The sequence below is a fragment of the Acipenser ruthenus genome, chromosome 58 (assembly GCF_902713425.1).
Source record: "Acipenser ruthenus chromosome 58, fAciRut3.2 maternal haplotype, whole genome shotgun sequence".
NCBI classification, from domain to species: Eukaryota; Metazoa; Chordata; class Actinopteri; order Acipenseriformes; family Acipenseridae; genus Acipenser; species Acipenser ruthenus.
This window is the reverse complement of record NC_081246.1, coordinates 2,523,986-2,551,816: the sequence shown is the minus strand read 5'-3', so window position 1 is coordinate 2,551,816 and position 27,831 is coordinate 2,523,986. Positions and strand designations below refer to the sequence as shown.

The following is a 27,831-nucleotide window of genomic DNA, read 5'->3' as shown; positions in this document are numbered from 1 at the left end:
ACCTCCTAGTTTAGAGAGTGAGAGTCTCCTTTTCTTTATTTTCTTTATTCCGTGAGCCACGGAGTGGCTTCTCTACACCTGGAGACGCGCGTCACCGCCAAGCGCCGCCTCACTAACTTTCCTAACCGCACTGCGCCCCCTGGTGGCAGTGACCTGTCAGTACTCCCTTAACTTCGTATGCGAATGCTTTCGGATTCCTTCACACAGCTGCTGTGAGCGAGATCCACACGGAGATGGACAGACACCCCACACGAGGTCCAAATTAAAATATATACTTTTTATTATTTTAAAAAAAAATCATTCATTAAATCAAAGGGAGGGCAGTGAACCGATCCTTTGTGATCCGGGAGCAGTGATTTGCGGGACCGTTTCACAGCGACCACAAAAGACACACATCCACACGATCACAATGTGCAGCTTCCAAGTTATTACAGCGATACATTTACCAATTAAATGATACAATATCCTGATCGATTCAACAACGCCGCGGACCAGCCCAGCAATCATTATTCATTCATTCATTCAGCATTGAGGGAGTTATTATTTACAGAGCTTGCAAAGCTGTAGATGGTATAACACATCAATAGAGCATTGTGTTTAATTGAATATTATTCCAGAACGCATATTCTTTATTCAGTGTTGTTCTTTAACCAGTTCATGTTCTAGTTTTTGTAATTGTATTTCTACATGGATTCGAGGCGCTAAGATCAAACACCGGCGTCACGTGACGAGGGAGAGGGGTGGAGGAGGGTGAACATGTTCTGTTAGAATATATTTAATAGTTTTCTAAACATCCTTACATTTGTCACATTGATCATCATTTTCTATTTAAAATGTTTCAGTTCCTTTTCAATATTAATAGACAGACAGTCATTATTATTATTATTATTATTATTATTATTATTATTATTATTATTATTATTATTATTATTATTCATCCCTATTGTTTATGCTGAACACATTGGGCTAGTCCACTTTTATAACTGTCTTCACAGGGCACACTCTGAGAGGAGCAGAACAGCCAGTCCAGAACCATGGAAACATTCTCTCAGTAAATCTGTGTTTAAAAGTGTAGAGAGGTTTTCTCATATCACTGGAGTCAAAGAATGCCAGCTCCCCCTTGTCACAGTCCAGCTGAACTCTGATCTTCTGGGGTTTCTTCTCCACAGTGAGTCGTGTCAGTGGTGAGGTCAATGCCCAGTACTGATCCCCATCCTCCAGAGATATAATCCAGTATCCTGCTTCTGGGTTCCAAGTGAATTCCCCTTTCCTCTGGCTGGACTCTTCAGTCACACCCAGATACCAGTAAGTATTACTCCCCAGTTCCACGTCCCAGCAGTGTTTCCCTGAAGTGAACCCCTCAGAGCCCAGCACACCAGTATAGTTATCAAACCGCTCCGGGTTGTCAGGAAGCTGCTGCCACTCGTCGCCGAGTCTCACACTTGTTAGATCCTCAGACAGTATCAGTTCAGGGTGTGCTGTGTTGGGATCCAGAGTCAACGGAGCTGAGAGAGGAAATGAGAGACAGGGTTAGAAATGAGAACATCTACCTGCAAGCATTTTAATAAATCACATGCTAAGAATTGTATATTTTTCTTTATAATACACCAACCCAAAAATTATTATTCAATATCAAACATAACTTTTAAAAGCAGCTGTTTAAAATGTACCCGTCAAAATGACTACTGCTGGCGGTTCTAGTGTTAAATCACATCCATTTAAATCTAAATCACAGAGCTCTAGAACAGAACACTGTGACACTGCTCAGCACTAACATTCTTAGAGCTCTGGGAGCATTCCAAGACAATGGGCTGAACTCAGTGAAGTCTGTGTTCTACTGCAGTGGTTTCTTTACAAGGAGTTTCAATGCAGACCAACATGAGATCAGAAAGCCTTTTGCTCTCTTGGAATGCTCTTCCAGCTCACCTCAATACAATGAGTAGCTCACAGTGTTTAATATTGAACTGAGAGATGATCTCTCTGATGGATACAAGTGTATTTGCAACAGGTGTGTACATTTCATTGTGTATTATTATTGATTGTAGAGAGCTGTATCTTGCTGCTTACACACATTGTGGATTGTGGTTATATGCACAACCCACCCCTCCTTTGTGATGCTCCCCACAGGACTCACTGTATTGAACAATCCCCAGCATCTTCTCCAACACTTTGTACTTCAGAGAGCCCAGGTGCTCGGCTACATCTATCAGCGCTCCTGAAACACACTGTGGATCCTGCAGTGTGCACTCGGCTCTGCAATCATATTCAGGAGTTAGTGCTGCTCTGTGTTTGCATTCAATACAATACAAGAGAGGAAGACAGGCCACATCTTACATACCTTCTCTGTGTGTCTTTGTTCTTCTGAAACAAACAAGGACATGAATTGAGACATTATTAAAACACAAATACCACTTTGATAGAAAACAGCAACACCGCTGTCCAGCTTTACATTTTGAACTCAGTGTTTATCCATTAACATATTCTCTGGAGCACCAAACCAATGAGACCCCTCTGCTGGTTTGTGGAGCTGGAGGAGGGGCATTTGCTGCCTGTTTTACCCATTTGTGGGGTAAACTTAAGAACTAACAGCAATACAAACCATGCTTGAAAAATGAATGTTAAATGAAGTTCAAATGTGTACTGATATAAATGCTTGTGAAGTCCCATTCATAGTGTAGTACTGAGTGTGCATTCACAATAAGAACATGTCACACACAGTTAAACAATCACTACCTGCAGGAAGAAGATGTCTTCAGCTTCCATCTCCTCTTCTATCACTCTGATTGTGTCTGAAAGGGATGAGATTTCTCTTGTAAGTTTTTCAATCTTCTCTTTCATGATTCTTCCCTTTTGTTCCTCTTCCCTCCTCAGTGCAGCTATCCTGGCCTTTTCTTCATCTCGTAGAAACTGGTGAAGTTTCTCAAACTCCTCCTTTATCTGCCTCTCTGTTTGCTGGGCTTGTTTCTATACAAGAAAAGGATCACTTTAGAGTTAGTTTGGGTGTCCAGTGAAAATGTATGTTGTGTATTGTTTCAATCACTAATCTAGTTCTCTTACCTTGATGTGCTCTGCTGTTTTATCACATTCGTTTTTAACTTTATTAAATGATTCCAGCTTGTCCTGCAAGGGCTTCAGCGCAGTCTTGAGTTCTCCCTGAAATGCAATGAAACCCAGAGCTTCCACATCACTGTTAACACATGGCTGGCTAGTTGCAATATGAATGCAGTGTGTGAGAAATCCCCTCAGCACTGGGGTTGCCACTGGGGGCTCTCATAGCAACAAACCCCCAACTCTGGAGATTTGTGACGCATCAATAAAGATTCTGACTGACTGATATTTAAGAATGGAAATGAGGCAGAAGCAGACAGCCACAGCCTTATCAGCCTCAGAGGAGAGAGAGGGTGTAAGAGAGGAGAGAGGGTGTAAGAGAGGATACACAGTGGATAAGAGAGGAGAGAGGGGGGTAAGAGAGGAGAGAGGGGGTAAGAGAGGAGAGACGGGGTAAGAGAGGAGAGACAGGGGTAAGAGAGGAGAGACAGGGGGTAAGAGAGGAGAGACAGTGTACCGTGTATGAATCCAATATCTTGAATAGTCAGTTATTTATCATGCGGAAATCAATAGTCACATGACCCCAGTTAGGTCACAGTAGAGAATGCTTAACTGACAACGCCCTTAGACTTCTCTGAAGAAGTCAGTGCAAGGATGGACTCTGAAAGAGTGTGTGATGTAATATATCTTTCAGAAGGGCTTGGATCTGAACAGGCGTGCCAGTAGAAAGACCTTGGTGCTGTAATAGAATCATCACTGTCTATAACCAGACAGTGTGAGGAGCCAATTCAATAGGAAACACAATGTTTGCTTATATAGTCAGCAGTGGAGAGTGAAAGTCAAGGAATAAAGTGTTCACATTGACTGAGTGATTCCCCTCCCCATTCCTGCCCTGCCTGTCTCTAATAGGGGCTGTGTGAGGGTTTATAAGGGTTCAGGTGTGAATTCATTATTGCACACAGACACGCTCCCCTCCCCATTCCTGTACAGCACCACCCCCACTCTGCACCCAGGATATCTCTCTCTCTCTCTGTGTTAGTTTCAATGATATTGTAATAGGATTTGTTCTTCGCTCAGACTTGTTGGATCTTGTTGTTTAAACTGCCTCATTATGATAACTCTGTATAATATGCTGTGAAAAGAGAATACTGTGTTTACATTTTCACATGAATATTGTTTCTATACCTTATAATCCTGTGCAGCCTCCTGAACAGGACGGAGCTTGTGATTCTCATGTTTCTTTGAAGTTTGACACACAACACAGACAGCCTCTTTATCATCCACACAGAACAGCTTCAGTTTCTCTTCATGCAGACTGCAGAATATTCCAGTATGTGCTTTAGAATCCATAATATTCCTGAGCGTGAAATTGGGTGGACGATCCGAGTTTCCTTCTCTTTCCAGCACTGATCCAGAAATGCTTTACAGAAGCTGTGGTTACAATGAAGAGTTACAGGATCCTTGAAAATCTCACAGCAAAGTCCAGAACCTCGAACTTTGTCCCTGCAGATTAGAATCACGAGTCATGAGGCTCCATCAACAGCACTAATTTACCACCGACTTTAACCTGCAGATAACTGATTACTGAGATTCCTGAGTCTGCACTCTTTGCATTAACATGTCTAATACAATGTGGTGAAATGCAGCAGTCATGTATGGAACACCTCCACACAAGAGCTGTAGTTTATAATGAAAATGAAAACTCCTCGAAAAGCAAGGAAATTCATTGCAAAAAAACTATGTTAATGCAGCAGTTAGGGTTGAACTCATCACCACAGAAGGAAGGAAATGTGACGTTGCTGTTTTAAATTTACAATACATGTGTTTTAATTAGTACTGTAAGCATTTGATCAACTAATCCAAACTACAGGGCGGGTCTTGGGTTATTCTGAACCAATGAACAACAAATCTAAACATTCTTAACGAACGCCCAATCGTTTGGGGAGGCGGAGCGTTAGGATTTGATTAGCTCAGTTTAGCCGCTCTCTCATATGCTGTGATAATATTATCCAGTGTCTACCTAATAACCAGCTCTGTGTTGCACACGGATGGGCTGTGTTCTTTGGTTGAGCATTCCATCCATGTGTTATGGGAAGTGACATAAACAGGAGAAGAGTTCCTGGAAACGCTGTGAAGTTAATCATTATGCAGCCTCTCCTTAATGACACCTTGATCTGAGTTACAAGACCAAGCAAAGAGCTTTTCACAAGGGAGCAGCACTGGAACACTGAACCCATGACGAGTTGAGCTTCAGCACAGCAATTCATTTTATTAGGGGCTCTCATGAGAACAGGGAGTCTTTTATTCAGATGCCTTCATTGTGACACGCATCGGACCTGGACTCATACTCTCACACTCACCTCATAACACAGGGGTATTCAATTACATTCACTTCAAGGAAACACTGCTGGGAAACACGGGGGGGGGGAGAGGGGCCTCACATAGTTGACCACCTGTGATGCGCGTGCGATAAGCCCTCCTCGTCCGAAGGTAAAACAAATAAACTACCTGTTGATGCTAATTTCAAACTTGCTGGAGCACAGCGTATTCTCACACAATGTCGAACAACGCTGGAGAAAGGCAGACCTTCGGGCAATATTTAAATACATACAAACTCGTCATTATGCGTGCATTTCACCATCAAAATATGCACAGACCAAGTGAGTTTCATAATGAGGAATAACACAGAGGCACACAAAGTCTAAAAATATTCATGTAAGATTCAAGCAACAAGACCACGTGTGAACTACGCTGCAGATCAGATGCACTGTCCTTAGAGGTCTTTTTAAAATAAACACAAATACAATACATCGATCTTCGGCACTAAAATCCTTTCATTGTGTTCGACGCGTTTAATAGGTCTATTCACACTGTATAAATTGTGCTGGTCTCTACAGTAACACAGATCACACTTGAAAACACGTCACACACACCCGTGCTAACCGGGAGAGTTCCGTCTTTCGTTCATTCGTGTGGAGACGCGTTGGGAGACAAAGTTACTGTTTTAAAGGCAGCGCGCTACAGCTTGGCATTGGGTAGCAGCTGTTTCTTATTAATACAGGGTTGGTAGATTGTTACATTTATTTCTGATCTCTCTACCTGTCTGTAAAGCTGTAATTAGCATCGTTTAACCAGGGGCTGGATTCAATCGAGCTCGGATATTTTGTAGCTCTACGTTCCTTAATGAAAACTGATGGCTTTCCTCTCACTGTGAGGAGGATGCAGTCACTACACGACACGCCGCTGAATTCAAAACATACAGATATCCTGTCTGGAGACACACGGCTTGATAAACTTAACAAATAGCAAACATGTAGAATTAACAAAGAAACCACTTGAAGTGTTAATTATCTCACGTGTTTGCATTAAAAGGGGCGCTATTTAAATTGCAATGCGGGGATACAGAGCAATGAACCTGTAAGCAATGGAGCGAGTCGCGTTGCTTTGATCTGGGAGTAATTCTTCAGAGTGAAAGACAGATTGAAGTCAGTGTCGTTGTAAATGGATTTGTTTAGATGTTGTTTTTATTTGAGTTCTTTTCTCTCTTAGTAGTTTCATCCCTCCCTTCTTTATAAACGTCTTGCGTCCCTCCTCGCCTTGCTTTATAAACGTCTTGCGTCCCTCCTCGCCTTCCTTTTATAAACGTCTTGCGTCCCTCCTCGCCTTCCTTTATAAACGTCTTGCGTCCCTCCTCGCCTTCCTTTATAAACGTCTTGCGTTTCTTTTTTCAATTACAAAATATTCAACTCAAAATGTAACAATCAACAGCGATCAATGGAAAAGCTATTTTCTACTGGAAGCTAAAAATGAAACCGGCAGTTTGTCATGCCGTGGCAAGAAACACAGATATACACCCATTAAAACAGACGTAACATCACCTTGTTAATCTGCCTTCATTAACGATGAACTCCTCTTCTGAGTTCTTACCGAAAACATAAAATGTCACTTTCTACTTGAATCCACACTAAAAATAAACATCTTCCATTCCAAATCCAGTCCCAGCATGAGGGTATAATGGAAATGATAGTGCCTCACTGGCCTGGGCTGCTGCAGTCACAGTTATAAAAGGGCAGAGTGAATAGAAAACAACACGACACAGAGACAGCACCACTACAAACACACTTTAGAGCGCGATTTCTATGGTTTAATTCAATTAAAATCAGCGGCATACAGAGCGGGACTGGTTCTTGCTGCCAGTAAATAGAAACGCAGCGAGGTTATGATTTGTTTATTGAGAGATGTATTGACACATGTTAACAGTGAAATATCTTTTCTTCTGGACGGTTTAAATGTGGTTCTGGAAGTTACAGAGATTCATTTGTAATGTTTTGCCATCCCACACAGTTAAACACACAGTTATCATAGCGAAACCAGGGAAGAGACACGTCTTCACCCAGAGACACAGAGACAGGAGGGGCTGGGATGGGTTACCTGGCTCAAGCACTAGATGGCGCTAGCTCTTTGAGAGAGAGATTATCAAATAATTCACTCTATAATCCACCAAGTATGTAGTAAAAAAATAAAATGAAATTAATATTTCTTACAAGTCACTGGATCTTTGTCTCTTGTAGCAGCACTGCTTCACTCTCAGAAAACAAGGAGGCGCTCCGGTCTGAACGAGTTTGAACCTTAAAGTGCTTCTTAATGTCGCTGTCTTCACCATTCAACACAGCCGTGAGACTTTCACTGATGAGCCACGGAGTGGCTTCTCTACACCTGGAGACGCGCGTCACCGCCAAGCGCCGCCTCACTAACTTTCCTAACGGCACTGCGCCCCCTGGTGGCAGTGACCTGTCAGTACTCCTTTAACTTCTTATGCGAATGCTTTCGGATTCCTTCACACAGCTTCTGTGAGCGAGATCCACACGGAGATGAACAGACACCGCACACGAGGTCCAAATTAAAATATATACTTTTTATTATTAAAAAAAAAATCATTAATTACATCAAAGGGAGGGCAGTGAACCGATCCTTTGTGATCCGGGAGCAGTGATTTGCGGGACCGTTTCACAGCGACCACAAAAGACACACATCCACACGATCACAATGTGCAGCTTCCAAGTTATTACAGCGATACATTTACCAATTAAATGATACAATATCCTGATCGAATCAACAACGCCGCGGACCAGCCCAGCAATCATTATTCATTCATTCATTCAGCATTGAGGGAGTTATTATTTACAGAGCTTGCAAAGCTGTAGATGGTATAACACATCAATAGAGCATTGTGTTTAATTGAATATTATTCCAGAACGCATATTCTTTATTCAGTGTTCTTTAACCAGTTCATGTTCTAGTTTTTGTAATTGTATTTCTACATGGATTCAAGGGGTGGAGGAGGGTGAACATGTTCTGTTAGAATATATTTAATAGTTTTCTAAACATCGTTACATTTGTCACTTTGATCATCTTTTTCTATTTAAAATGTTTCTGTTCCTTTTCAAAATTAATAGATTATTATTATTATTATTATTATTATTATTATTATTATTATTATTATTATTATTATTATTATTATTATTATTAATCCCTATTGTTTATGCTGAACACATTGGGCTACTCCACTTTTATAACTGTCTTCACAGGGCACACTCTGAGAGGGGCAGAGCCAGGCCAGAAACATGGAAACATTCTCTCAGTAAATCTGTGTTTAAAAGTGTAGAGAGGTTTTCTCATATCACTGGAGTCAAAGAATGCCACCCCCCCCCCCCCCCCGTCACAGTCCAGCTGAACTCTGATCTTCTGGGGTTTCTTCTCCACAGTGAGTCGTGTCTGTGGTGAGGTCCTTGCCCAGTACTGATCCCCATCCCTCAGGGCTATAATCCAGTATCCTGCTTCTGGGTTCCAGGTGAATCTCCCTTTCCTCTGGCTGGACTCTTTAGTCACACCCAGTTCCCAGAAAGTATTGCTCCCCAGTTCCACGTCCCAGCAGTGTTTCCCTGAAGTGAACCCCTCAGAGCCCAGCACACCAGTATAGCGATCAAACCGCTCTGGGTTGTCAGGAAGCTGCTGTCTCTCGACGCTTTTTCTCACACTTGTTAGATCCTCAGTCAGTATCAGTCTAGGTTGTGCTGTGTTGGGATCCAGAGTCACTGGAGCTGAGAGAGGAAACTAGAGACAGTTAGAAATGAGAACATCTACCTGCAAGCATTTTAATAAATCACATGATAAGCATTGTAGATTTTTCTCAAATATTATTATTCAATATCAAACATAACTTTTAAGAACAGCTGTTGAAAATGTACCCGTCAAAATGACTACTGCTGGCGGTTCTAGTGTTAAATGAGATCCATTTAAATCTAAATCACAGAGCTCTAGAACAGAACACTGTGACACTGCTCAGCACTAACATTCTTAGAGCTCTGGGAGCATTCCAAGACAATGGGCTGAACTCAGAGAAGTCTGTGTTCTACTGCAGTGGTTTCTTTACAAGGAGTTTCAATGCAGACCAGCATGGGATCAGAAAGCCTTTTGCTCTCTTGGAATGCTCTTCCAGCTCACCTCAATACTATGAGCAGCTCACAATGTTTAATATTGAACTGAGAGATGATCTCTCTGATGGATACAAGTGTATTTGCTACAGGTGTGTACATTTCATTGTGTATTATTATTGATTGTAGAGAGCTGTATCTTGCTGCTTACACACATTGTGGATTGTGGTTATATGCACCCCCCCTCCTTTGTGATGCTCCCCACAGGACTCACTGTATTGAACAATCCCCAGCATCTTCTCCCACACTTTGTACTTCAGAGAGCCCAGGTGCTCGGCTACATCTATCAGCGCTCCTGAAACACACTGTGGATCCTGCAGTGTGCACTCGGCTCTGCAATCATATTCAGGAGTTAGTGCTGCTCTGTGTTTGCATTCAATACAATACAAGAGGGGAAGACAGGCCACATCTTACATACCTTCTCTGTGTGTCTTTGTACTTCTGAAACAAACAAGGACATGAATGAAGACATTATTAAAACACAAATACCACTTTGATAGAAAACAGCAGCACCGCTGTCCAGCTTTACATTTTGAACTTAGTGTTTATCCATGAACTTAGTGTTTATCCATGAACATATTCTCTGGAGCACCAAACCAATGAGACCCCTCTGCTGGTTTGTGGGGCTGGAGGAGGGGCATTTGCTGCATGTTTTACCCATTTGTGGGGTAAACTTAAGAACAAACAGCAATACAAACCATGCTTGAAAAATGAATGTTAAAAATGAAGTTCAAATGTGTACTGACATAAATGCTTGTGAAGTCCCATTCATAGTGTAGTAGTGAGTGTGCATTCACAATAAGAACATGTCACACACAGTTAAACAATCACTACCTGCAGGAAGAAGATGTCTTCAGCTTTCATCTCCTCTCTTATCACTCTGATTGTGTCTGAAAGGGATGAGATTTCTCTTGTAAGTTTTTCAATCTTCTCTTTCATGATTCTTCCCTTTTGTTCCTCTTCCCTCCTCAGTGCAGCTATCCTGGCCTTTTCTTCATCTCGTAGAAACTGGTGAAGTTTCTCAAACTCCTCCTTTATCTGCCTCTCTGTTTGCTGGACTTGTTTCTATACAAGAAAAGGATCACTTTAGAGTTAGTGTGGGTGTCCAGTGAAAATGTATGTTGTGTATTGTTTCAATCACTAATCTAGTTCTCTTACCTTGATGTGCTCTGATGTTTTATCACACTCGTTTTTAACTTTATTAAAGGTTTTCAGCTTGTCCTGCAAGGGCTGCAGCGCAGTCTTGAGTTCTCCCTGAAATGCAATGAAATCCAGAGCTTGCACATCACTGTTAACACATGCCTGGCTAGTAGCAATATGAATGCAGTGTGTGAGAAATCTCCTGTGTGAGGGTTTATAAGGGTTCAGGTGTGAATTCATTATTGCACACAGACACGCTCCCCTCCCCATTCCTGTACAGCACCACCCCCACTCTGCACCCAGGATCTCTCTCTCTCTCTCTCTCTCTCTCTCTCTCTCTCTCTCTCTCTCTCTCTCTCTCTCTCTCTCTCTCTCTCTCTCTCTCTCTCTCTCGGCTTCCAAGCCGTAGGCTTTGGAAGCCTATTGTTTTTGTTAGGATTATTATTATTATGCTATACATGTTGAGGGATAGTCCATGATTAGCTGTTGTTAATATGAAGCTGATTGGTTGTGTGGTTTTAGCAACCACATTGATTAATGACATAAAATTACCATAAAATTGAAACCGCTTATCTGATTGAAACTAAAATTTGACACGGATGTAGAGGACTATGGGATGTTGTGTCGTGGTCAATATGCTGCCTTTTGTAACATAGTGTGGCAGCCATATTGGATTTAATGAAAAGTTTGGACAATATTCAAGTCTTCTTCTCATGAACGGTAAATAGTACAGCTGTGAAAAAAATTGTACATAGTGCGCTCATGTCCACGATTGATTCTACTTAAGGAAAAATGGATCAGTCACATGGTGTGGCAGCTATGTTGGATTTTGCGTAAAACATTTAAATAACAACTCCTCACGAGCCCTTTGGCTGATTTACACGAATCTTGGGTATACGTTATCTTTGTGCTGTCCTCTAAAAACGTTAGTCAGGAAAAGTTCATACATCAACAAACATGACCGCTATGAGCCAATCAATATGGGTGACATGCCAGTTTTGCATATATTTCACCTTGAAATTACACATTCCCACCACTGGGGACAGCTGTTAACACGGTACAGTCAACAAGCTAGGGAAAAAATCTTTCTTAAAACGGCAATTTTTTTTGCTGATGTTTAAAGAACAGTTTTACTAACTCATGTAACTTAATTACAGTGGAAAGGATGATATTAATTCACACGTACACACAGTATGCAGTATATAAAGACACATACTGTGAACTACTGTTGCAGCTGCATCCACGCAAAAAATAAATAACCTGCACTCTGCTTTTTAAACCAGAAGACAATCGAAACAAACACAAAAATACATAATAAATGAGCTTTACAAGTCACATGAATTCAGTTTGCTTAAAAATCGTTATATAATTATTTTTAGGACTGAACTGTGGTCAAACACAGTCACAAATTCTGAATCTGTTGCAACAAAGCCGCGCGTGTAACCCAAAGACGCATGGGGGGGGGGGGGGGGCGGCTTTGGGGCCGTATATTTCATTGAAATATTTATTTATGGTAATTAAATGTATAGACAGAACGCTTCACAATCGCTTGCTCTTTAAAATAACGTTGTAACTGTAATTATTAGTTATTCATGGAGAATCCCCCCAAAAGCAGACATTTTAGTATAATTCGAGTTTACCAGCTTCTCAGCCGTAATGCTGTTTGTTTACTTATAACCTCGTGGACATGCAGGCAATACTGATACACACAAAGAATTTGAAAAAAATTACGGTCTTCTCAGGCTGTACAAAAATGTTCTGCAATCGCATTTTTTTACAACGCTGTCGTAGCTGAACAGAAGCCAAAAAAATACAATACTGTTCACTTTTTATTTTATTTCATAACTACAGTGACAGATACAATTATTAAGACTAAATTGATAAAACAACAAATCGCAAATTCTGAATATGTGGCAACGAAGCCAGGCACCCCAGATAGACAATTGTTACACTATTATCACTTTCTATTGCTTTACGAATGCACATTAAATGATAGTGGCATTAAAATATACAAGACCCAGTACTGTCTCTCTGGGTTCCGTTCCAGCTTCTTCTCTGCTCTGTCCTGTTTATAATTCCTTAGGATTTGAGTGGTGTTACTCATAAATCGTGCACAAGTCATTGTATTTATCTTGCTCTTATTGTATTATTACTTGTACTGTAATACTTGAAATGTATTTGCTTACGATTGTAAGTCACCGTGGATAAGGGCGTCTGCTAAGAAATAAATAATGAATAAATAAATAAATAAATAAATAAATAAATTAATAATAATAATAATAATAATAATAATAATAATAATAATAATAATAATAATAATAATAATAATGTCCTAGTAGCGGTTTGGTCACAATTAAATATGGTGAATTGTGTATTTGCCAGGCACCCCTGATAGCCAATCATTACACTATCACTTTCTATTGCTTAAAAAATGCACATTAATTCATAGTGGTATTAAAATATACAAGAACCAATACATGCTGTAGACTTTATTTTATATTGCAAAATGAAGAATAGGTCACCACACGCATACGCAAACTCAAACAGAGCCATTTCGAATTTAGAACAATGTTAGCCTCTTATATGCATTATTTGCAAAGTATATGACTGCATACTATTTAGAATTTTGTTTGCATCCAAATAAAATTTAAATTGGCTACTAACCAATGATTCCAATATTTGTGCCAAAATTAACACAGTTGTGATGATAACGCTTCATTTATAATAACCAATGCGCTTAAATTTCACGATAACTGCTTGGAAGCCGTAAAGTTGCCCGCAACTGTAGTTTTCAATGATATTGTAATATTATTATTTGTTTATTTAGCAGCCGCCTTTATCCAAGGCGACTTACAGAGACTAGGGTGTGTGAACTATGCATCAGCTGCAGAGTCACTTACAACTACGTCTCACCCGAAAGACGGAGCACAAGGAGGTTAAGTGACTTGCTCAGGGCCACACAATGAGGTGAGGTGGGATTTGAACCAGGGATCTTTTGGTTACAAGCCCTTTCCTTTAACCACTGGACCACAGACTTTGTTTTTCGCTAAGACTTGTTGGATCTTGTTGTTTAAACTGCCTCATTATAATAACTCTGTATAATATGCTGTGAAAAGAGAATACTGTGTTTACATTTTCACATGAATATTGTTTCCATACCTTATAATCCTGTGCAGCCTCCTGAACAGGACGGAGCTTGTGATTCTCATGTTTCTTTGAAGTTTGACACACAACACAGACAGCCTCTTTATCATCCACACAGAACAGCTTCAGTTTTTCATCATGCAGACTGCATATTCCAGTAGGTGCTGGAGGATTCTGACTGCGTTCCTTTAAGAAGGACTCCACAATATTCCTGAGCTTGAAATCCACAGGAAGCTCCTCCACTGAACTTCTCCTCCTGCACACGGGACACTCCCGAGCTCTCTTCTCTTTCCAGCACTGATCCAGACATGCTTTACAGAAGCTGTGGTTACAATGAAGAGTTACGGGATCCTTGAAAATCTCACAGCACACAGCACAGGAAAGATCTGCCTCCAGAGCAGAAGTGTTTGCTGCCATTTCTGCACAAAGCCGCTCCTGCCTTGCTCTCTGTAAGGACTCCTTTTAAAGTCCAGAACCTCGAACTTTGTCCCTGCAGATTAGAATCACGAGTCAGCAGTCATGAGGCTACATTAGCAGCACTACCTTACCACTGACTTTAAACTGCAGAGAAGTTTATTTTGTAGAATTGCTGAGTCTGCACTCTTTTCATTAACATGTCTAATACAATGTGGTGAAATGCAGCAGTCATGTATGGAACACCTCCACACAAGAGCTGTAGTTTATAATGAAAATAAAAACTCCTCGAAAAGCAAAAAAACTACATTGCAAAAAACACTATGTTACTGCAGAAGTTAGGGTTGAACTCATTGCCACAGAAGGAAGGAAATGTGATGTTGGTGTTTTAATTAGTGCTCTAAGCTTTGATTAACTAATCCAAACTACAACCCTGTGAGCTCCACACTGGCTATGATGTGCTGAACCACAGCTAAACTCCCACCACAGTGGAGAGAAAGACTCACCCCGATGAGGGAGCAGGGCTGGTCTGTTCAGAGTGCTAATCTAGGGGAGGTGGGGATGTCTTCACTGTGTCTCTGTGCAGGGCTGGTCTGTTCAGAGTGCTAATCTAGGGGAGGTGGGGATGTCTTCACTGTGTCTCTGTGCAGGGCTGGTCTGTTCAGAGTGCTAATCTAGGGCAGGTGGGGATGTCTTCACTGTGTCTCTGTGCAGGGCTGGTCTGTTCAAAGTGCTAATCTAGGGGAGGTGGGGATGTCTTCACTGTGTCTCTGTGCAGGGCTGGTCTGTTCAGAGTGCTAATCTAGGGGAGGTGGGGATGTCTTCACTGTGTCTCTGTGCAGGGCTGGTCTGTTCAGAGTGCTAATCTAGGGGAGGTGGGGATGTCTTCACTGTGTCTATGTGCAGGGCTGGTCTGTTCAGAGTGCTAATCTAGGGGAGGTGGGGATGTCTTCACTGTGTCTCTGTGCAGGGCTGGTCTGTTCAGAGTGCTAATCTAGGGGAGGTGGGGATGTCTTCACTGTGTCTCTGTGCAGGGCTGGTCTGTTCAGAGTGCTAATCTAGGGGAGGAGGGGATGTCTTCACTGTGTCTCTGTGCAGGGCTGGTCTGTTCAGAGTGCTAATCTAGGGGAGGTGGGGATGTCTTCACTGTGTCTCTGTGCAGGGCTGGTCTGTTCAGAGTGCTAATCTAGGGGAGGTGGGGATGTCTTCACTGTGTCTCTGTGCAGGGCTGGTCTGTTCAGAGTGCTAATCTAGGGGAGGTGGGGATGTCTTCACTGTGTCTCTGTGTGTCATCATGTAAAGAAAGCATCTCGATTCATCGACACACAGTGAATCTGTACAGCCCTGGCTAGGACTACAGCACCCAGCATTCCTCTGTGTCCGTGGCAGTGATGAGGCATGCTGGGATCTGTAGTTCTTTATGCCGTGGTCTTGGTTCTTACCTGGCTGTGTGTGTCAGTGTCTCTGCAGGGGCTCAGGCAGCGTCTCTCTCTTCAGATCCAGGTGTATGTGAGTCTCCTCCTGCCTCTCTCTCTCTTATAGAGTCTGTACAGAGCCGAGCAGCTCCATCTCTCCCACACAGGGACTAGAACCCTAATCCCCTCCAAGATCCACTTCCTTTAGCCTCCCTCCCACATACCACAGAGAGAGAGAGTCCTGAGACAGGCAGGGCAGTAATGGGGAGGGGAATCACTCAGTCAATGTGAACACTTTATTCCTTGACTTTCACTCTCCACTGCTGACTATATAAGCAGGCATTGTGTTTCCTATTGAATTGCCTCCTCACACTCTCTGCTTATAGACAGCGATGATTCTATTACAGCACCAAGGTCTTTCTACTGGCACGCCTGTGCTGATCCAAGCCCTTCTGAAAGATGCATTATATGTAGGGCTTCTGTTTTTCGGGTTTTATAAATTGTATTTTTCGGTGCTTATTTTGAGCGATTTTCGAGTTTTATGTAAATTGTTTTTTTTTCGGGGCTTTCCTTTTTGATAAACTGCATGAAATTAATTTTCATTTCTTTCCTTTGCTGTTTTCCTCAGCGAAATCCCTCTGGTCTCGGCACATTCTTCTGGGGTTTTTGTCTGGAGCCATTTTGCCACAATCCTGTTTTAAACTCTCTGTATCTTAACTGTAATACAGTTTGAAATCCCGCTAACAAGCCTCCATCCTGATTGTAATCTCGTTTTTAATCTCGCAAGCGGAGTCTCCAATAGAAATGGAGGAATCTGCTGTCACTCAGTAGTTGGGTCGGGTTTAAAGTATTCAGAACGAATCACTGATAGATGTAAATCAGGAAGGCGGGACATTGGCCAGCAGCACTGAGAAATGCATTTATTATTATTTTTGTAGTAGGTTTTATTTTTTAATGGGAAAAGGGTAAAGTCAACGTGAATTGATGAAACATTTCCACAGTTTTTCCGATGTTTTCCGGTGTTTATTGGCTAGCCACAGATTTCATTTATTTTGTATAGGAGGTGTTTTATTGGATTTATCGGTGAAAACCGAAAATCAGAAGCCCTAATTCTAAGCAGCACGTGATGTTCGTTTCTTTAGTATTTGGAAATAATCTTTTTGCTTCACCTTTGAAAACGTCGCGGCCCCACGAGTCTCTTTCTCCTCCTTGGCACTTTTCTGTCGGAGTGTAGACTTTGCGGTGGTACTCGGTATAAATAACTAGGACCTCTTATCTACACCGCCCCCGCTTGTTCTGATTTGATGTAGTTTTGCTTTGTGTCATTTGTTTCTGTGTCAATACCTGGAAATCTGCGAAGCTGTACAGGAATTGTTTTATGATACACGGTGCGGTACAGAGTTCAACATTCATTAAAGAGACGGCACACACCACCAAGCAGCCCTTAAATTAACATTCCAATAATTAGTTATAAATTCCTATGAAGAATGGACTTGTGTAACACAGTTGTATAGCAAAATATAAGTATTAAATTCATATACAATAATTACGCTGGTGGAGGACGACCTCTCACCTGCGCAAAGGTGTGCAAATGGGAGTAGTACTGAACCTCCAAGTGGTGACGACAGACGCTTCCAGCCTGGGCTGTGGAGCGGTCTAGGAAGGCAGAGGAGTCCCCGGATCCTGGCCGGACCGCTGGACATCCCTGCACAGGAACATGCTGGAGTTGCCAGCGGTATTCCTTGCTCTCCAACACTTCCTCCCAGTGCTGAGCAGCACACATGTGCTGATCCGGACAGACAGCACAACGGTGATAGCATATGTCAACCACCAGGGAGGCCTACGGTCCCCGGGTTTGCATCGTATAGCTTTCAAGCTATTGAGATGGGCTCAGAGGAACCTGCTGTCCCTGCGAGCGACGCACATTCCAGGAGCGGTGAGCTGGGCAGCGGACCTTTCCCTTTCTAGAGATTCGCTTGTGTTTTCCCTGCTCCCCGCACATCGACCCAATGTTAATGCTATACAAAGTGTTTCTAGTATTGACGCTAACGACTATTTATGTTGCTTTACTACACCTAGTGTGTGTTAAACTGTCTATATTAAGCTGCTACTAGTGCTAATGTGCCTTCTGGAGTTTACCTTTATTTTAATGTAAAAAGGCGTTTTTTGAAGGAATGTAAGGTCATTTCCCGCAGTACCTAATTAATGAAAGTTACCGTAATATAAAATAAGGCATTTTACCGTCACCATTTTTACTGTTAAAAATACAGATTTATTTTAGTGTACTTCACACAAAAGCAGTTCATTCTAAATGGTGCCAGTTTTTTTCCCCAAAACAAATTCCCTGAACTGTGAGTGACCTTTACGAGAATTGCTTCCAACTGTTCATATATGCAGTATCAGTCCTCACCTTTGAACTTGACCAATATACGGGATCATGTTGCCAGGAAAGTCTAATCTTATCTTTGCTTTATATTGAATGGCAATGACCTTCAGAACTGATCACGTGCTGAGCGTCACAAGAATTGATGAAGAAATGTGACACCAACAGGAATCCACAATCTCAATAACACTGAGGTGGCAAAATGTCATTGTGATTTTTGTAAAGGTCTGTGTCTATGGATTATATTTGGATATGATAGCCATGGCAGAGTGGCAGCTTGGTGGTAGTTTACAGCATCTGAACATATCCACCCTCAGAGTGACTTTTTCACAACTGGATAGGCATTATGATGTATGAAAATGTATGAAACGACCAGTCTGGACTTTTGTGGCTATCATTGCACATACGCTAGACCAAGGAAACACATGTGTTGACATGATCAGACTATTAAATGTCATGATTTCCATTACACGAGAGTAGATGTTAAAACTTCATGCTGATTTGAACTCGGCTCTCGCCAAGATAAGCACCAACTAAGACGTAGCTTGACAGTAAACTAATGTGATCCACATGTGTCTCCATCCATTTACGTTTCCATCCATATGATGATGTAGATATCCTTCTGTCTGGTGTTAATGGCTGAAGTGTAATGCTGGCTCCAGGGATCAGCTTATTTTGCCTTCCTGGCGCATCAGCACACACAGCGGCTGCGATGCTGGCTCCGGGGATCAACCAAAGTGCGGCCTCCCCAGCGCATCAGCATGACAACCGTCTGGATTGAGCTAAGTAGGGTACATCTCTGGGGTTTTCAAGTGGGCACCTTCCATCCTCAGTGTTTCGTCGACTAGCCCACGACACCTCAAGAGGGCTCGACGGTGATTCTGGCGTCCCAGCATCACCCCCCTCCATCCCCCACTCAACTCAGCCCAGCTTACTTACCTGTACATCAGCGTTTCTTTCTTTTTATTGTGCTTGAGATCCCCAGCCAGAATCTTTCCGTCTCAACCACAGCCAGATGCTGCTCCAGATAAGTTCTTCACTGTGTGACGCAACTCTCAAAATAGTCTTGGAACTGAAATGTGGTCATTTAAATATGAAATCGCACCCTGTTTTTTGACATTTTTCCAACACTGTTGGATTTATTTTGTTATAAATTCAACAACAGACATATGGAGGATTTGTGCCAAAATTAAATAAATAAAATTCGATACTAGGGAGAATCTATATTTGGTTGACTGGGTTCATAAATATTAAATATAGTTTGACAAAAAAAAAATGTATATTTACAATCCTTGAGATAACATAACAGTTTGAACCATTAGCATTGTTTAGCCATCAGTATCAATCTAATTTCATCTAAAAAAAATAGTCAGTTGGAGTCAGCCATTGTTTTTTACAACATCAAAAAAGAGAGGCTCGAACGAGTGGTATTTGTGGAACTAATCCGTGGTATTTATTCAGCACAGAGCAAAACACTGTTTGCCCAATTTCTCTTCGAGAAATAGAACCTCACATAACCTTATTAATCTAGCAGCAATATTTGGGTACCCCACACAGAGCCCCTCTCAAATAAATGAAAAGACCAAAGAATGGAAATTGGTTGTGCCAACAAAATCTTTATTATCAACAACACTAAAACCCACAATTGCTGCAGTGCATTTACACACAATCCTAACCATATATCTTGCACAATAGAATTGCTTATTTATTGTCCCCAGCGACACCTAGAGGAGAGATAGAGAAACGTCCATCCAATTAATAAATATTTGGCTGCTCCACCCATCAAAGCTCAGAAGGGCAGTCAACCACCACCTGTGAAAATAAACAAAAAGAAACCACACGTGAATTATTAAAGTAAATATATTAAGTGTAACTATAAACAAAATCACCACACCAAACATAAGTGCACAATTCAAAAAGAAAACACAACCCAGCACCTTACTTGACTAAACATTCAATGCTCTGTAGAGCAGAGCAGCTACAATAGCGACGCTCTCCCTCGCAGCTCCTATAGACACCCACTAAAAGCTAGCTAAACGCTGCACGATACTATTAAAACTGTAAAGACAAATCAAAACGTGCGTACACAAACTAAAACAAACAAGGGACAATAATAAGCAAAAACAATGTGCAAGATAAACACAGGGAAAGACAACTAGCAGAAACAGTGGCTGGCGGCGTTCCACTTCCTACAATAACAAAAGAAATCTTGTTACGCCACACCACCACAACAAATCTAACACAGCAGTTACATTGAAAACACAGTTTACATTACCTCGGGAGAGTCCGGAATACTGACGTCCAAAAGTATATCCGCCGACTCGCCCTACAATATACCAATAACAATACCATAAAACCAGGACACCAAAAGAGTACTGCACATAAAAATTAAGAGGGAGCAAAACAATAGTGCAACCGGCTTACCTCGTCACAGGGGGACCCACGGGAACACAGGAACACCAAAACACAGCTGCACATCGACTACCTGGTTCTCTTGCACCCTTATGGTGCCGATATTTATAATGCCAACAATTAACACTTCCTGGTTCCCGCGGTCCCACCTGTTACATACAGATATTCTGTCTGGAGACACACGGCTTGATGAACTTAACAAATAGCAAACATGTAGAATTAACAAAGAAACCACTTGAAGTGTTAATTATCTCACGTGTTTGCATTAAAAGGGGCGCTATTTAAATTGCAATGCGGGGATACAGAGCAATGAACCTGTAAGCAATGGAGCGAGTCGCGTTGCTTTTATCTGGGAGTAATTCTTCAGAGTGAAAGACAGATTGAAGTCAGTGTCGTTGTAAATGGATTTGTTTAGATGTTGTTTTTATTTGAGTTGTTTTCTCTCTTAGTAGTTTCATCCCAACCTCCTTTATAAACGTCTTGCGTCCCTCCTCGCCTTCCTTTATAAACGTCTTCAGTTTCTTTTTTTCAATTACAAAATATTCAACTCAAAATGTAACAATCAACAGCGATCAATGGAAAAGCTATTTTCTACTGGAAGCTAAAAATGAAACCGGTAGTTTGTCATGCCGTGGCAAGAAACACAGTTATACACCCATTAAAACAGACGCAAGATCACCTTGTTAATCTGCCTTCATTAACGATTGAACGCCTCTTCTGAGTTCTTACCGAAAACATAAAATGTCACATTCTACTTGAATCCATACTAAAAAAAAATATCTCCCATTCCAAATCCAGTCCCAGCATGAGGGTATAATGGAAATGATGGTGCCTCACTGGCCTGGGCTGCTGCAGTCACAGTTATAAAAGGGCAGAGTGAATAGAAAACACGACACAGAGACAGCACCACTACAAACACACTTTAGAGCGCGATTTCTATGGTTTAATTCAATTAAAATCAGCGGCATACAGAGCGGGACTGGTTCTTACTGCCAGTAAATAGAAACGCAGCGAGGTTATGATTTGTTTATTGAGAGATGTATTGACACATGTTAACAGTGAAATATCCTTTCTTCTGGACGGTTTAAATGTGGTTCTGGAAGTTACAGAGATTCATTTGTAATGTTTTCCCATCCCACACAGTTAAACACACAGTTATCACAGCGAAACCAGGGAAGAGACACGTCTTCACACAGAGACACAGAGACAGGAGGGGCTGGGATGGGTTACCTGGCTCAAGCACTAGATGGCGCTAGCTCTTTGAGAGAGATTGTGAAATAATTAACTGTATAATCCACCAAGTATGTAGTAAAAAAATAAAATGAAATTAATATTTGTTACAAGTCACTGGATCTTTGTCTCTTGTAGCAGCACTGCTTCGCTCTCAGAAAACAAGGAGGCACTCCGGTCTGAATGAGTTTGAACCTTGAAGTGCTTCTTCATGTCGCTGTCTTCACCCTTCAACACAGCCGTGAGACTTTCACTGATGAGCCACGGAGTGGCTTCTCTACACCTGGAGACGCGCGTCACCGCCAAGCGCCGCCTCACTAACTTTCCTAACCGCACTGCGCCCCCTGGTGGCAGTGACCTGTCAGTACTCCTTTAACTTCTTATGCGAATGCTTTCGGATTCCTTCACACAGCTTCTGTGAGCGAGATCCACACGGAGATGAACAGACACCCCACACGAGGTCCAAATTAAAATATATACTTTTTATTATTAAAAAAAATCATTCATGAAATCAAAGGGAGGGCAGCGAACCGATCCTTTGTGATCCGGGAGCAGTGATTTGCGGGACCGTTTCACAGCGGCCACAAAATACACACATCCACACGATCACAATGTGCAGCTTCCAAGTTATTACAGCGATACATTTACCAATTAAATGATACAATATCCTGATCGATTCAACAACGCCGCGGACCAGCCCAGCAATCATTATTCATTCATTCATTCAGCATTGAGGGAGTTATTATTGCCAGAGCTTGCAAAGCTGTAGATGGTATAACACATCAATAGAGCATTGTGTTTAATTGAATATTATTCCAGAATGCATATTCTTTATTCAGTGTTGTTCTTTAACCAGTTCATGTTCTAGTTTTTGTAATTGTATTTCTACATTGATTCGAGGAGCAAAGACCAAACACCCGCGTCACGTGACGAGGGAGAGGGGTGGAGGAGGGTGAACATGTTCTGTTAGAATATATTTAATAGTTTTCTAAACATCGTTACATTTGTCACTTTGATCATCATTTTCTATTTAAAATGTTTCCGTTCCTTTTCAGTATTAATAGATAGTTATTATTATTATTATTATTATTATTATTATTATTATTATTATTATTATTATTATTATTATTATTATTCATCCCTATTGTTTATGCTGAAGACATTGGGCTAGTCCACTTTTATAACTGTCTTCACAGAGCACACTCTGAGAGGGGCAGAGCCAGGCCAGAAACATGGAAACATTCTCTCAGTAAATCTGTGTTTAAAAGTGTAGAGAGGTTTTCTCATATCACTGGAGTCAAAGAATGCCACCTCCCCCCCGTCACAGTCCAGCTGAACTCTGATCTTCTGGGGTTTCTTCTCCACAGTGAGTCGTGTCGGTGGTGAGGTCCATCCCCAGTACTGATCCCCACCCATCAGGTATATAACCCAGTATCCCGCTTCTGGGTTCAGAGGGATGATCCCTTTCCTCTGGCTGGACTCTTTTGTCACACCCAGATACCATTGATTATTGCTTCCCAGTTCCACGTCCCAGCAGTGTTTCCCTGAAGTGAACCCCTCAGAGCCCAGCACACCAGTATAGTTAAGACACCGTTCTGGGTTGTCAGGAAGCTGCTGTCTCTCATCGCCGCGTCTCACACTTATTAGATCCTCAGACAGTATCAGATCAGGGTGTGCTGTGTTGGGATCCAGAGTCACTGGAGCTGAGAGAGGAAACGAGAGACAGGGTTAGAAATGAGAACATCTACCTGCAAGCACTTTAATAAATCACATGCTAAGAATTGTAGATTTCTTTACAATAAACATCTCAAATATTATTATTCAATATCAAACATAACTTTTAAAAGCAGCTGTTTAAAATGTACCCGTCAAAATGACTACTGCTGGCGGTTATAGTGTTAAATGAGATGCATTTAAATCTAAATCACAGAGCTCTAGAACAGAACACTGGGACACTGCTCAGCACTAACATTCTTAGAGCTCTGGGAGCATTCCAAGACAATGGGCTGAACTCAGAGAAGTCTGTGTTCTACTGCAGTGGTTACTTTACAAGGAGTTTCAATGCAGACCAACATGGGATCAGAAAGCCTTTTGCTCTCTTGGAATGCTCTTCCAGCTCACCTCAATACTATGAGCAGCTCACAGTGTTTAATATTGAACTGAGAGATGATCACTCTGATGGATACAAGTGTATTTGCTGCAGGTGTGTGCATTTCATTGTGTATTATTATTGATTGTAGAGAGCTGTATCTTGCTGCTTAGAAACATTGTGGATTGTGGTTATATGCACCCCCCCTCCTCCTTTGTGATGCTCCCCACAGGACTCACTGTATTGAACAATCCCCAGCATCTTCTCCCACACTTTGTACTTCAGAGAGCCCAGGTGCTCGGCTACATCTATCAGCGCTCCTGAAACACACTGTGGATCCTGCAGTGTGCACTCGGCTCTGCAATCATATTCAGGAGTTAGTGCTGCTCTGTGTTTGCATTCAATACAATACAAGAGAGGAAGACAGGCCACATCTTACATACCTTCTCTGTGTGTCTTTGTTCTTCTGAAACAAACAAGGACATGAATTGAGACATTATTAAAACACAAATACCACTTTGATAGAAAACAGCAACACCGCTGTCCAGCTTTACATTTTGAACTCAGTGTTTATCCATTAACATATTCTCTGGAGCACCAAACCAATGAGACCCCTCTGCTGGTTTGTGGGGCTGGAGGAGGGGCATTTGCTGCCTGTTTTACCCATTTGTGGGGTAAACTTAAGAACAAACAGCAATACACACCATGCTTGAAAAATGAATGTTAAAAATGAAGTTCAAATGTGTACTGACATAAATGCTTGTAAAGTCCCATTCATAGTGTAGTAGTGAGTGTGCATTCGCAATAAGATCATGTCACACACAGTTAAACAATGACTACCTGCAGGAAGAAGATGTCTTCAGCTTCCAGCTCCTCTTCTATCACTCTGATTTTGTCTGAAAGGGATGAGATTTCTCTTGTAAGTTTTTCAATCTTCTTTTTCATGATTCTTCCCTTTTGTATCCTTTCCCTCCTCAGTGCAGCTATCCTGGCCTTTTCTTCATCTCGTAGAAACTGGTGAAGTTTCTCAAACTCCTCCTTTATCTGCCTCTCTGTTTGCTGGGCTTGTTTCTATACAAGAAAAGGATCATTTTAGAGTTAGTTTGGGTGTCCAGTGAAAATGTATGTTGTGTATTGTTTCAATCACTAATCTAGTTCTCTTACCTTGATGTGCTCTGCTGTTTTATCACATTCATTTTTAACTTTATTAAAGGATCCCAGCTTGTCCCTCAAGGGCTTCAGCGCAGTCTTGAGTTCTTCCTGAAATGCAGTGAAACCCAGAGCTTGCACATCACTGTTAACACATGCCTGGGTAGTAGCAATATGAATGCAGTGTGTGAGAAATCCCCTCAGCACTGGGGTTGCCACTGGGGGCTCTCATAGCAACAAACCCCCCGCTCTGGAGATTCTCTGATAGGGGCTGTGTGAGGGTTTATAAGGGTTCAGGTGTGAATTCATTATTGCACACAGACACGCTCCCCTCCCCATTCCTGTACAGCACCACCCCCACTCTGCACCCAGGATCTCTCTCTCTCTCTCTCTCTCTCTCTCTCTCTCTCTCTCTCTCTCTCTCTCTCTCTCTCTCTCTCTCTCTCTCTCTCATAGGGTCTGTGTTAGTTTTAATGATATTGTAATAGGATTTGTTTTTTGCTCAGACTTGTTGGATCTTGTTGTTTAAACTGCCTCATTATAATAACTCTGTATAATATGCTGTGAAAAGAGAATACTGTGTTTACATTTTCACATGAATATTGTTTCCATACCTTATAACCCTGTGCAGCCTCCTGAACAGGACGGAGCTTGTGATTCTCATGTTTCTTTGAAGTTTGACACACAAGACAGACAGCCTCTTTATCATCCACACAGAACAGCTTCAGTTTCTCATCATGCAGACTGCAGAGTATTCCAGTAGGTGCTGGAGGATTCTGACTGCGTTCCTTTAAGAAGGACTCCACAATATTCCTGAGAGCAAAATTGAGTGGAAGATCCTCCACTGAACTCCTCCTCCTGCATATGGGACACTCCCGAGCTCTCTTCTCTTTCCAGCACAGATCCAGACATGCTTTACAGAAGCTGTGGTTACAATGAAGAGTTACGGGATCCTTGAAAATCTCACAGCACACAGCACAGGAAAGCTCTGCTTCCAGAGGAGAAGTGTTTGCTGCCATTTCTGCACAAAGCCACTCCTGCCTTGCTCTCTGGAAGGACTCCTTTCAAAGTCCAGAACCTCAAACTTTGTCCCTGCAGATTAGAATCACGAGTCAGCAGTCATGAGGCTCCATTTGCAGCACTAATTTACCACTGACTTTAACCTGCAGATAACTGATGACTGAGATTCCTGAGTCTGCACTCTTTGCATTAACATGTCTAATACAATGTGGTGAAATGCAGCAGTCATGTATGGAACACCTCCACACAAGAGCTGTAGTTTATAATGAAAATAAAAACTTCTCGAAAAGCAAAAAACTGCATTAATGCAGAAGTTACGGTTGGACTCATCACCACAGAAGCAAGGAAATGGTATACAATATGCCTGTAATATACCTATAGATTTGTTTTCTAATCATTACCAGTCTTTATTTAGTCCGTTGTGAATTTCATTGAAAAGAGAGAAAGGTTGATGAAGAGAACACTGTTAAGTGGCTGAGGTACTCGCTCACTGTCGTATACAGAAGGTGAATTACGTGCTCTGAATGGCTGAAACATCCAAAGCAATCTATAATATAAATTTACAAAACATGTGTTTTAATTAGTACTGTAAGCATTTGATCAACTAATCCAAACTACAGAGCGGGTCTTGGGTTATTCTGAACCAATGAACAACAAATCTAAACATTCTCAACGAATGCCCAATTGTTTGGGGAGGCGGAGCGTTAGGATTTGATTAGCTCAGTTTAGCCGCTCTCTCATATGCTGTGATAATATTATCCAGTGTCTACCTAATAACCAGCTCTGTGTTGCACACGGATGGGCTGTGTTCTTTGGTTGAGCATCCCATCCATGTGTCCTTATGAGAAGCGACAAACAGGAGAAGAGTTCCTGGAAACGCTGTGGAGTTAATTATTATGCAGCCTCTCCTTAATGATACTTTGATCTGAGTTCAAGACCAAGCAAAGAGCTTTTCACAAGGGAGCAGCACTGGAACACTGAACCCATGACGAGTTCAGCTTCAGCACAGCAATTCATTTTTTTAGGGACTCTCATGAGAACAGGGAGTCTTTTATTCAGATGCCTTCATTGTGACACGCATCGGACCTGGACTCATACTCTCACACTCACCTCATGAAATGTTACACAGCATACATCAGGCAATGGTGTGAACAGGTTTTCACAACAGGGAGAAAAACTTCCATATTTATGTGAAGGAAGCTTCCAGGACAAATATTTTCACATCGTACAAGAAAAACACAAATGATTGTTTAGTATAGTTAACAAAATAAAGACATACATGCTAGTTTCAAATTGTGCATTTAACAGTGATCAGAGATTAGTATATTGAAGAGCTTGTTTAGCTAATCTTATTGTCGCTTGGTTTGTATCAGTTTTGTGATTGGGTGTCACTTCACTGTTCTGAGAAGCAGCTGCTCATTTACAGGGTCTTCATGTTGACACAGTCACAGCACGGTTCAGTGTCTTAACTGAATCAACCTGATTCAGAAATCTACTGTACTGCTGCCCTTGCAAACAAAAAAATAGTGCTTGTGAGGGACGACCCAGAGGTGTGAGATCGCTGCTGAAAGCACAACAGAATCCAACAGCTAAACTTTCATTTCAGGATCAGCTGAAATGTAGCTCTTAGGACAAAGTTGGAATCAAAATCAGCTCCAAGTCATTTTCAAGGGAATCCATTAATCAGAAGTCATGCCCAGCACCCTTCTCAAGGCACAGTGCAGGTGCTCGGATGATGTTATCTGTGTAAGATAACGGCTCCAGATTTCGCAGTGCATTGTTCACGTTCTGGGATATCACAGGCTAGGCTAGGTAATAAAATGCTAAATAAACAAGATAAGGTTTACTGGAAACGTTGTGAAGTTAATCATTATTATAACATGGCTTTGGGAA

General features: G+C 41.7%; 2 protein-coding genes across 3 annotated transcripts; both read right to left on the bottom strand.

Annotated features, from left to right (window-relative positions):
• Nucleotides 1-57: 57 nt before the first annotated feature.
• LOC117969100 (E3 ubiquitin-protein ligase TRIM35-like) lies at nt 58-26,553 on the bottom strand. Of its 2 annotated transcripts, none has more exons than XM_059018174.1 (6): nt 25,533-26,553; nt 3,058-3,153; nt 2,734-2,964; nt 2,339-2,361; nt 2,135-2,253; nt 58-1,505 (listed from the first exon to the last, which is right to left on the bottom strand). In XM_059018174.1, the coding sequence occupies exons 1-6, from the start codon at nt 25,935-25,937 to the stop codon at nt 967-969; spliced, it is 1,413 nt and encodes a 470-aa protein (XP_058874157.1). In that variant the 5' UTR covers nt 25,938-26,553; the 3' UTR covers nt 58-966. The 2 variants fall into 2 exon arrangements, with proteins under 2 accessions (XP_058874157.1, XP_058874158.1); XM_059018175.1 differs by lacking the exons at nt 58-1,505; nt 2,135-2,253; nt 2,339-2,361; nt 2,734-2,964; nt 3,058-3,153 and adding exons at nt 22,168-23,383; nt 24,009-24,127; nt 24,213-24,235; nt 24,610-24,840; nt 24,934-25,029 and having other exon boundaries at nt 25,533-26,267.
• Nucleotides 7,957-14,334, bottom strand: LOC117967291 (zinc-binding protein A33-like). Its single transcript, XM_059018173.1, has 6 exons — nt 13,842-14,334; nt 10,701-10,796; nt 10,377-10,607; nt 9,961-9,983; nt 9,757-9,875; nt 7,957-9,149 (listed from the first exon to the last, which is right to left on the bottom strand). Exons 1-6 carry the CDS (start codon nt 14,241-14,243, stop codon nt 8,608-8,610), a joined length of 1,413 nt encoding a protein of 470 aa, XP_058874156.1. The 5' UTR covers nt 14,244-14,334; the 3' UTR covers nt 7,957-8,607.
• Nucleotides 26,554-27,831: the final 1,278 nt, after the last annotated feature.

What these genes read in the sequence shown, in the direction of transcription:
- LOC117967291 (XM_059018173.1), bottom strand. Translation starts at nt 14,243, where the DNA reads ATGGCAGCAAACACTTCTGCTCTGGAGGCAGATCTTTCCTGTGCTGTG. An exon ending in AAACATCAGAGCACATCAAG is followed by an intron (nt 10,608 to 10,700) that starts GTAAGAGAACTA and finishes TTTCTTGTATAG; the next exon opens with AAACAAGTCCAGCAAACAGA. An exon ending in GCTGGGGATTGTTCAATACA is followed by an intron (nt 9,150 to 9,756) that starts GTGAGTCCTGTG and finishes TTCCTCTCTCAG; the next exon opens with CTCCAGTGACTCTGGATCCC.
- LOC117969100 (XM_059018174.1), bottom strand. Translation starts at nt 25,937, where the DNA reads ATGGCAGCAAACACTTCTCCTCTGGAAGCAGAGCTTTCCTGTGCTGTG. An exon ending in AGGCTGCACAGGGTTATAAG is followed by an intron (nt 3,154 to 25,532) that starts GTATGGAAACAA and finishes ATTGCATTTCAG; the next exon opens with GGAGAACTCAAGACTGCGCT. An exon ending in AACAAAGACACACAGAGAAG is followed by an intron (nt 2,254 to 2,338) that starts GTATGTAAGATG and finishes ATATGATTGCAG; the next exon opens with AGCCGAGTGCACACTGCAGG.